The sequence below is a fragment of the Mytilus californianus genome, unplaced genomic scaffold, assembly GCF_021869535.1.
Source record: "Mytilus californianus isolate M0D057914Y unplaced genomic scaffold, xbMytCali1.0.p SCAF_2, whole genome shotgun sequence".
Lineage (NCBI taxonomy): Eukaryota > Metazoa > Mollusca > Bivalvia > Mytilida > Mytilidae > Mytilus > Mytilus californianus.
The window spans coordinates 135,644,072-135,655,444 of record NW_026262668.1 but is presented as its reverse complement, the minus strand read 5'-3'; the positions used below and the strand labels follow the sequence as shown (position 1 = coordinate 135,655,444).

The 11,373-nt window shown below is 33.0% G+C and overlaps 1 protein-coding gene across 1 annotated transcript; it reads left to right on the top strand.

Annotated features, from left to right (window-relative positions):
• Positions 1-211: 211 nt before the first annotated feature.
• Positions 212-8,242, top strand: LOC127731114 (uncharacterized). Its single transcript, XM_052239985.1, has 4 exons — positions 212-687; positions 5,655-5,806; positions 6,542-6,583; positions 7,899-8,242. The coding sequence occupies exons 1-4, from the start codon at positions 219-221 to the stop codon at positions 7,920-7,922; spliced, it is 687 nt and encodes a 228-aa protein (XP_052095945.1). The 5' UTR covers positions 212-218; the 3' UTR covers positions 7,923-8,242.
• The last annotated feature ends 3,131 nt before the right edge of the window (positions 8,243-11,373 follow it).

Sequence of the window (11,373 nt, the reverse complement as noted above, 5' to 3'; positions counted from 1 at the left end):
GTGATTTTTTTTTATTCTGTTAGAAAGGGTTAATAAATAACAGATAATAGTGGAATAAGCTGCAGTACACATGATCTTTCAAAACCGGAGTTCTTAGTGTAAATATTATAAGGAGATGTGTTATGATTTCCAATGATACAACTATCCACCAGAGACCAAATATTGAAGATGTTAGAACTTTTCGTCATTTTGATTTATTCATTACAGGTAGATCTAGAATGTACCATGTACAGTATTTTGGTGATGCTTGTGAGACAGGATGGGTTTATGGTTCCTCAACAATGAAGTTTGAAGGCAAAAGAGCATTTGAAGAATATGTAATGGAAACCCTCCAATGTGCAAGGAAATCTGAAAAATCAAAGCTGGACAAATTATACAAAATCCCTTCCTGCAGAGCAGTATCATTGAATATTGCTATTGAGGAAGGTGAATCATCACTGCAGCTTGGCAGAGAGGCACGTTCACAAGAATATGCTTTTAATTATGAACCAAAGTCTAATCCCAAAAGGGAGAAGAAAAGAGTGTTCCTGACCAATAAGGATAAAACCAGCACAAAGAAGAGAAAAATTAGTATGGATAACAACTCTCCTGTTGAATCAAAGCATAAAAAGATAAAAATTTCAGGGAGTCAGTCTCTTAAAAATGTGAAGGAAAAGAGTCTTCAGCTAACAGAACAAACACAACAAGGTAAAGACTATCAAGCATTACGATGATAAACTTCCATAGATATGTTATTCATCTGCCAAGCAGTGTATTTATATTTTGATTGATTGTTGATCTTCAACGCCACTTTATGCACTCTTGGCTGTATTGTTGCGACCAGTTTTTATTGGGTAAAGATTGCATGAAATGCAATCAAAACTCTATGGTCATGATGGTACTGACTTGATATCTAAATCTGCTAAGGTTTATCACTACCTTTGATAGTTCAAACAAAATAGTGCAGTGCAGTGATCATTCTCTAGACCTATCCAGTCAATGTTATGCAATTTATTAATGATATGTTATACTTAGATATTCTGGTTACAATATGATGTGAATTTGAATTACTATGGATTCATTTATTTTCGTGGGTACCTATTTTTGTGGATTCAGGAAAAGTTACATTTTTGTGGATATTTAATTTCGTTGTTTTGGCAAATAAAATTGAGAATGGAAATGGGGAATGTGTCAAAGAGACAACAACCCGACCACAGAACAGACAACAGCAGAAGGCCACCAACAGGTCTTCAATGCAGCGAGAAATTCCCGCACCCGGAGGCGTCCTTCAGCTGGCCCCTAAACAAATATATATACTAGTTCAGTGATAATGAACGCCATACTAAACTCCAAATTGTACACAAGAAACTAAAATTAAAAATAATACAAGACTAACAAAGGCTAGAGGCTCCTGACTTGGGACAGGCGCAAAAATGCGGCGGGGTTAAACATGTTTATGAGATCTCAACCCTCCCCCTATACCTCTAGCCAATGTAGAAAAGTAAACGCATAACAATACGCACATTAAAATTCAGTTCAAGGGAAGTCCGAGTCTGATGTCAGAAGATGTAACCAAAGAAATTAAACAAAATGACAATAATACATAAATAACAACAGACTACTAGCAGTTAACTGACATGCCAGCTCCAGACTTCAATTAAACTGATTGAAAGATTATGTCTTCATCATATGAATATCAGGCACAATCCTTCCCGTTAGGGGTTTAGTATCATACCATCATAACATATATGAGAAGAACATAACCCGTGTTATTCAACCTTTTTAACAAAGTGAAGTCATCAAATACTTAGCAGGTGGCCTAGTGGTCTAAGTAGTACATCTACTGCATCACTAGCCTGTCAACACTGAAACATGAAAAATTTACCATTCTTCAGTTATGTCCCTTTATAACTATATGCTATGCAAGCGGGGGCATCATCTGTGTCCACATGTGGACACTATCCACATTTATTTAATTTTAGTTCATTTATATGTTTCGGAAGTTTAGTGTGACGTCCATTTTCACTGAACTAGTACACATTTTTGTTTTATGGGCAGGCTGAAGCTAGCCTCCTGGTGTGGGATTTTCTTGCTGTGTTGAAGACCCATTGGTGGCCTCGGGCTGTTTTATGATCTTTGGTCGGGTTGTTGTCTCTTTGACACATTCCACATTTCCATTCTCAATTTTATCAACTACAAATGTACAATGAAAAAGTCTGCATTTACCTTCCTTTAGAAAATTTGTGATTTGTTGAACATTTAAATTCGTGGTTCACCTGTACCCACGAAATACACATAAGGTATTCATGGTGTATAAATCTGTTATAAAAATAGGCTTTAATCTTTCAATCATTTTAATTGAGGTCTGGAGCTGGCATGTCAGTAACTGCTAGTAGTCCTTTGTTAATTTATGTATCATAGTCATTTTGCTTAGTTTCTTCTGTTACCTATTCTGACATCAGACTCAGACTTCTTTTAAACTGAGTTTTACTGTGTGTATTGCTGTGTGTTTGTTTATTCTACATTTGCTAGAGGTATAGGGGGAGGGTTGAGATCTCACAGAACTTGTTTAACCCTGCCGAATTTTTGCGCCTGTCCCAAGTAGGAGCCTCTGGCCTTTGTTAGTCTTGTATGTTTTTTTTTATGCCCCCACCGTAGCGGTGGGGGCATTAAGTTTTACCCTTGTCCGGCCGTACGTACGTACGTCCCAAAATTGGTTTCCATTCTCTAACTTGAGTTTGCCTCAACCAAATGTTATGAAACTTATACACAATGCTTATTACCACAAAACACAGATCGAGTTTGAATTTTGGTGGCATCACTTTAACCATTCTAGAGTTATGCCCTTTATAAATGGAAAAATTGCAAAATTTTATTTTCTTCTAAATATCAAGTAATTTTTAAAATTGGAGTTATCTTCCTTTGTCCATGATTATAGTTGAATCAACTACAATAAATGCTTTATACAATGCAATGTTTAATTTTGACTTCCACTGATAAAACACAGATCAAGTTGAATTTGGGTAGTCAGTGATCGGGAAGGACGTGCGCCTTGCCCCAATCGCGCTTATCGACCAGAAATGGCGCATAAAGTGACAAATGTAAGCGCCCGCGTGGCGCATGATATTTTTCACTTCGTTTTGAAACGTTGAGATATCGTCTAATGGCTTTCCGATCGTATTTCGTGCTGTCATGTGTGAGTACACAACTGTGTAGTGTTTACTCCAATGATAGGAGCACCTATATATTTTTGGGACGTCTCGGGTGTTTTCCTTAGGTAATAATAGCAACATGTGGTATGACTGATTACCCAAAAAACGTAATTAACCATCATTCATGATATAATTTTTTATAAACAACTTTAAATTTGTGAAAATTGGCTAGTATAGGCGAGAATTCTTCTCTAATTATAATCTTTTAAGTAAGCTTGCTATTATTTCGATTGAAAAACCCAAAAAGCCTTTTTATGAATAGTATAGTATTTGTCTCCATAAAAGGGGCTTAACTGTCCTTGTCATTTTTTTTGGTCTTTGGCTCGTTTTGACTTTTGTAAACATGCCTTCAGCGAATTGTTGTTGTGTCTTATCAATTAACTTTGCTCTTTACTGTTATTCTTGTCATCGTGATGAAGTAATAATAATACAAGTGCAGAGGAAATGCCAGAAACGTCCTCTAATACGGAACGTCTGGAATAAGTATGGTATCGACGAAGACCCAAATTTAATGTTAAAAAAACCCATGAACATGAACAAGGGAACAGTACCAGTTTTAACATTGTAAATAAAGGTTATCGTAAATATTGCCCGGTTTGGAAGAAGTTATTGTATATTCATTGAAATTGAAATTACAAAATCACAGGAACAATATCCATGATATTAATTAGAATCATACTTGTAAGTACAGTGAAATGTTCACTTTTTTAATTTTTTTTTATTGTAAACGAATGGCCCACTCATTTGACAACATGGCCCATTAATTCTAAAAATGGCCCATTGAATTTATTTTTGGGGAGCCCTGGGCCCATAGAGAAAAAATCCTTCCAGATCACTGGGTAGTGTCACTTTAACCATTATTGAGTTATGCCCTTTATAAATCGAAAGATTGCAATATTTTTATTTTTCCATTCTGTAACTTAAGTTTGCCCCAACCAAACATTATGAAACTTATACACAGTATTCATTACCTCAAAACTAAGATCAAGTACAAATTTTTTGTTTCCGTTTTCTACCTTTAGTTTGCCTCAACCAAATGTTATGAAACTTATACACAATGCTTATTACTACATAATACAGATTAAGTACGAAATTTGGTGAGAACACTTTTACCGTTCTTGAGTTATGTCCCTTTATAAACATAAAAATTGCTGAATTTTTTGTTTCCGTTCTCTAACTTTAGTTTGTCTCAACCAAATGTTATAAAACTTATACACAACCGTTCTAGAGTTATGCGTGTTTACAAATAGAAAAATTGCTGAATTTTTAGTTTCTGTTCTCTACTTAAGTTAGCCTCAACCAAATGTTATGAGACTTACACACAATGCTTATTACCACAAAACTCAGATCAAGTTCAAATTTTGGTAGTGTCACTTTTACCATTCTTCAGTTATGTCCCTTTATAACTATATGCTATGCAAGCGGGGGCATCATCTGTGTCCACATGTGGACACTATCCACATTTATTTAATTTTAGTTCATTTATATGTTTCGGAAGTTTAGTGTGACGTCCATTTTCACTGAACTAGTACACATTTTTGTTTTATGGGCGAGCTGAAGCTAGCCTCCTGGTGTGGGATTTTCTTGCTGTGTTGAAGACCCATTGGTGGCCTCGGGCTGTTTTATGATCTTTGGTCGGGTTGTTGTCTCTTTGACACATTCCACATTTCCATTCTCAATTTTATCAACTACAAATGTACAATCGTGGACAAAGTAAAATAACTCCAACTCATATTTATAATTTGCCAATCTATTTACAATTCAATGTTTTATTTTAATTCACGAAATTGCAAAATGAAAACAATATTTACCCTTTAGTGCTCACAAGCACTTTGATTGATGGAGGAAGCCGTAGAGAACCACAGACCTTTGGCAATCCTAATCAATTAAGATCCGAGTTTAACACACATGCCATGTGCTGGGTTCGAACTCACAATCTCAGTGTTGACAGGCTAGTGATGCAGTAGATGTACTACTTAGACCACTAGGCCACCTGCTAAGTATTTGATGACTTCACTTTGTTAAAAAGGTTGAATAAATCTTCTGTAGTATTAGAGGGAGTAAAACAACAGCAAAAAAATTATGATGTGTTAGAAAAACTGATCATCTTGCTTTTGTTACAATGATTTTGAATGCTGTTTACTCAGCAGGTGGAATATGACATAATCACACATATGTAATTTTTACATGAGAGTATACCTTATACTCAACATATATATGTTCTCTCAAAGAGCAACATACTACGGTTATAAAAAACTGGCATACAGAGTTCTTTAACTTTATTAGAATGGAAAAGATAAAGAAATATATGGGGAGCAATATAATCAGAATAAAAGTTTCTGTCAAATCAAAGAGACAAGACCAACCAGAAGCTTGATCATATCTAAATACAGGTCAGTAAAATTTGTGAGAAAATAATATTAGTGTATTTCATTTTGAGTTTCTTGGCAAATATAATTGTAGAAGCAGAAAGGTTAGAAGATAGCACATCATTGGGGACCAGAATGGAATCAGTAGAAAACAAAGACCAAGGACCAGTGAATGATGCATGTGTGGAGACAGACAAAGAAGATGTGGTCAAAAATTGTGCTGAAATTATTAAAACTGTTATAAAGGTATAGTGTTTCTTTCATGTTGTTTTATTCTTAGAAGTAACAATTCTTATTCTAGAATGTTTTTATTGTTCATCAATTTCTCATTTACTAATTTTGTTTTGGTTTTTCACTACTGTGACAAAGTTATTAAACAAGATTTGTATTGATTGAGCCATGTGATGCTGTGGGAGATTGACAGGAAAATAATTTTGATGGAATTACAAACTTGTGATGACATTAACATTATTATAGTAATAAAAGTTATTTAAGGGTGTTTTTGATGTATGAACGAGGTCAACCCAGTCTGATTCTGTTAAAACATCAGAGTACTTTGAGTTTACACAATGATAAACTCTGTAATCTTATCTTATCTTAAGACTTCAAATAAAAAATGTGCCCAGATAAAAAGATGTCATCAAGACTCACAGAAGTATTTTACCTGTTATAGAATTTATACACATGAAACAAGATTTATACATGTTTAAACTTTCTGGTTGCCAAGTTCACCAGGCTCACCATTGAAATTAGACAATACAGAACATTGGTTATATCAGTATAAACAAATCTAGGACAACCTTTGTGATAACACAATTTCTAGTGTTTTTGTTTTGGTTACAAAACATGTGGATTAGTGTTTTGTAAAGTATATTCAGAAAATTCATGTACAATATAATTGATGTAACCCCTCCCCCACCAAATAAAACAAACAAAAACTAATCTTATTTTGAAATCAGAAAGTTTTCCATTATGTTACAGATTGAACCAAAAGATAGTGACGACTACAATGAAGAAAATCAGGTATTTATTTTCTCTTATTTGATACCAAAAGAAGTATACATTTATTATCATTGAAGGCATCAGGGCAATATGATGGTCAAGACGTCAGCACACTATTTGAACTGATGGTGAAGGTATCAGGACCATAATACTGCTGATATCTTGACCATCAGATTATAAGCAACCATATGGCCCTCAACAATGAGAAAACCAATACAGTATAGTCGGCTGTAAAAGGCCCAAACATGAAAAATGTGTAATTATTCAAACAAGAAAAGTAACGGCTTGATTTATAACAAAACAATTTACTAAAAACAAATATAATGGACATGAACCAACGACAACCACTAAATTACAGACTCCTGTCTTGGTACAGGCACATAAAGAATTTTTGTGAGCTCTCAACCATCCCCCTAACCTGCAACAGTGGTGTAACAGTACAACATAAGAACAAACTATAAAAATCAGTAGCAATTGGCTTATCTCAAAAGATCTGTACAAGGCACACAAACAACTATCATAAAAAACAATGGACACAAAGCACTGATATAAGAGTTCTCACAGTTACTGAAAGCTTGTTCAAAGCAAATTACAACTAATATATAAATCATGTTCTGCCAGACTGAATTAGAACAGATGAACAGAACCATCTTGTAGTAGATGGTCAGGTTATAAGTACCATATTTGATTTTATTGTCAATTTATCTAGAACATATTTTTGTTGATTTTCATACTAGGACAAACAAATGGGATGACAGCAAGGGGGCAATAAAGGGGTCTATTGTTGTAAAGTTAATTTATCAATTGACCCTCACTGCCAATTTCTAGATTTAATTCAAGTTATTCAAATAGAGTCTTTATTTCAAGTGCAATGTGTTACATGCAATTAACATAAGTCACCAAACTTTCAATTATTCAGTCAAATGACATCATTCATATAGTAGAATGGGTTATATTGTAAGGCTAGCTTCTTTTTATTCTTCTCGAAAAGCCTGTGTTTGACTTCTGCCTCATAAAAATAATTATACAAGTCAATGAGAAGATGAGCACAATAAATTCCCATGGGAATACTTTTAAAAACAGGTCCACCAAACTTATATGTTGTCAACCAAAATAAAAAGCTTTTCCTTGGGTAATAAATATTCAAAAGTAGAAATTTTGCTAATATACTTATATACTGGTGAATATATTTATCATATTAGAAGAAAAAAATCATTGATATTGAAATTTAAATACTTATTTTACAATTTGAACTGTTGACAAGCATCAAGCCTGCCCCATGACGAAATCCCTGATAGTAACATGTTGCATAATAGTTTTTGTGATTGTATTTCAGTATGAAGATGAGAGGGGAGTGTAGATACAACAGGAATGTCACACAGCACCACTGTATAATTCAGTATATAATTTGATTTTACTTTTAACCATAGTTTAGCAATTATATCTTTGTTTTACTCACTCTTTGTAAGAGGGAAGGGTTTTAGAGAGATCTCTTATTGAGAATTTCTTTGTAAATATGTCTGAACTCTTTTATTTTAATGTAATTTTTATACCGTAAGAATTTTAATTGCGAAATTTATTTAAAAAAAAAAACTTTTTTCAAAAGCTGAAAGAACTATGCAATCTATAGTTTGAAGTATATGCCTTATTTAATGGAGATTTTCTGTGGTGTACTGAAGTTGTCCTTAATTTTATTTCTATGTTTCAGTCTCTTGTTCAAATCAACCACGTTATTAGGTCAGTTTAATAATAGATCAACTAGAATTGGTCTTTCTAATCATTTTAAGGTATACATGTCTGTATGAAGCAGTTTACATTACCTTTTCCTGATTTTTCATAATTCATTGATCAATAGTTAGTTTTTATGTGTAGGTCAGGTTCAAGGTCAATTATAGCAATAGTCTTGAGAACCATTAGAAGGTCCACATATCTGTTGGACAGGTCTCTGAGATCATATTAATGTCTTAGTTTCTATAAGTAATAGAACACCTATTGTTGGTTTACAACCTCTTTGTAAGGTGTACATCCATGCCCATGTAGTGAGGCAAAGGACAGTGTTTTAATTGCTGTTCTTCTTCTCACAGTGAGGCCTTCAACATGGAGCAAAAACTATCAGCCCACTACAAGTATAAGACAACCTTTATCGCAAATCTGAGTTGAATTTTTTTGCTAGATGTTGCTTAAGCTTCCTCTGTGCATTAAAGAATACAACTATAGGGTAAAATCAACAATGATAAATTATATCATGCAAAGAATTTAACAAATATTGTCATAAATTGACAATTCTTTCTGACAAGAATTATCCGACCTTGACCTCATTTTTCATGTTCATTGATGAAGGTTACTGTCTTTCTTATTGACAACTATTTGTGGTCATTGTAACGTTTACTAGTTACCCTTACACATGTTACAGTAATTGTATGACCTTACCCTTACACATGTTCCAGTAATTGTATGAACTTACCCTTATTTTTAATGAAATAGCTTTTTTTCCATCAAGATACACTCGACTTGAACCCCTTTTTCATGTTATTTATCATGTTTATCAAGATAAAGTCTGAAGGGATTTTGTTATTTTTTAGTTTTGTGTAAATAATGGGTCAACATACCTTCATTATTCTATTACTATATATTATGTCAATGATTCAGATTTAGTTTATTGATGTGGTCAATTATATATTAAACATAATATTAACAGTTATTATATGATTTCAATTTACCTTTTTTGTTGATTTTCAACAGACTACTTAGTAGATATTGAATAACATTTGCAAGGCATTTCTTATGTCTAGTCTTGTTTTACATAGCCTACTTATGCGTCTGTGTGCGTGGTATAATTCATTTGATTTCTGACTTATTAGTTAGTCATCTGTATGATAATAAATTTATCAAACCATAAATTAAATTGTAAGAGAATTATACCAGTAGCTTATAGAGAAAATGTAACCATTTATCATTTAAAAAATTATATTAGCAAATTTAAGCTCGTGAGCTGTTTGCCATTGCTTGGCGTCTGTGCATTTAAGTTTTGTTCAGACCTTTTCTTTAAAGTTACAGAAACAATTCAAATCAAGACAAGATTGATTCTTAGGGAGTTTAAAGTGAAGTTTGATCATTTTATTTTGGTTCGTAAGACAAATTTATGAAAAAGAACACAAGGGTAAAATGCAAGAAATTGTCTAATTTTTTGAACCCATAATATTTTTATTCTGGTTTGGATGATTCCTTGTGCCCTCTTTAAGACGTCCTGCCCGATTTTGTGAATTTTTACATGAAAAAATGATTGTTTCTGATTTTGAACTTTTCCCAAGGGAGACAATCGTGATCAGCCAATCAAAATTGTTGTTTCTCGTGATTATTGGGCATTGCAAACATGCTAAATTTTGAACTTAAAATTAAGAAAGGAAATAAGGAATGTGTCAAAGAGACAACAACCCAACCAAAGAGCAGAAAACAGCCCATGGCCACCAATGGGTCTTCAACACAGTGAGAAAATCCCACACCTGGAGGCACGCTTCAGCTGGCCCCTAAACAAAAATGTGTACTAATTGTTTGGATCATTTGAGTTGTATTCCTCTGTCTGTATGTCAGAATTGTACAAATCATGATCATGGCAGATGAATTTTTATCTGCAAGAAGGTTCTTACACAGCCTAAGAAGAAAAGCATGGCTGATTGACAAAATTCAAAGATGCAGTACTCCCATAAAACTTTTGTCTTATTTCTATATGTGTAGTCCCCCTGGGAAATGTAAAACATTGTAAAAATGACTTTCTGCTGGATAAGTCTTCTATTGATATAAAGTTAAAACATCCTTACTTCTCACTAGACAAGACTCCTGTCAGGTTTAATTCTTTTATATGTGGATGAAAAATTAAGTCACAAAAACATTAACTACGCAGCAATTGCTTTAACAGCCTTTAAGGCTTTGATTTGCATTGAAGTTGTTTGTTTCCTAATGTTGAACATTACATAGTTGTGAATCATTTTACAGAATGGAATAATTATAAGTATAAATATAAGTTGTCATAAAGATTCTTGATTTTTATATTAATTTAAGATAATTGCTTAAGACCGTGTAAGTCTAAAGTAACTGGCTTGCCTCAAATGCCAATGGATTGTTGTTTCTATCTCGAAAGATCAAACCTTAATAATCCAGTTTTGGAGACTGAGATTTTTAATGTCTTATCTTAATGTTCAACTTATTATTGTTTACAAATTAAAAACAATAGTGCTTCATTCAAAATAAGGTAATATGTATATCTCATATTCTTCACAATCTAAAATATGTTCTGTAGATTGTAGTGATATATATCCTTTGTATTAACTAAAAAATGCAGAATTGTAGACATTGTGTAATATGTTTATACAAATTTCTTATTGTGTAGTATACATGTAAATACATAATACAGAGAGACAGAGACTTTTATATTGCTTCATGAATAATGTTGACCAGTTGTGAGGAAAAAGAAACATTTTGAAAGCATCTGAAGAAAGAAAGTATTGTTTCCCATTTACAAACCTAAGATTAACTGGCACTTACTACAAATTTTACTGACATTTGGAATAGTTAAAACATAATATATATTGATTTTTAGTGTTTAATGTGATTGCCTGGAAAAAATTGCATACCATCCTCAAATTGTTGAGGGAAAAAAAACCACTTTAATTGTATATTTGTTGCTTAATGCAAAAAAAGTTTAGACAAATTTAAGCTTTTTCTCCCACAATATGACACTGTTATATAAAATGTTAATCAGCTGTTTTATGATAACCTCTGTTTTACTTAAGTTTTATATATTCGCTGTTCAA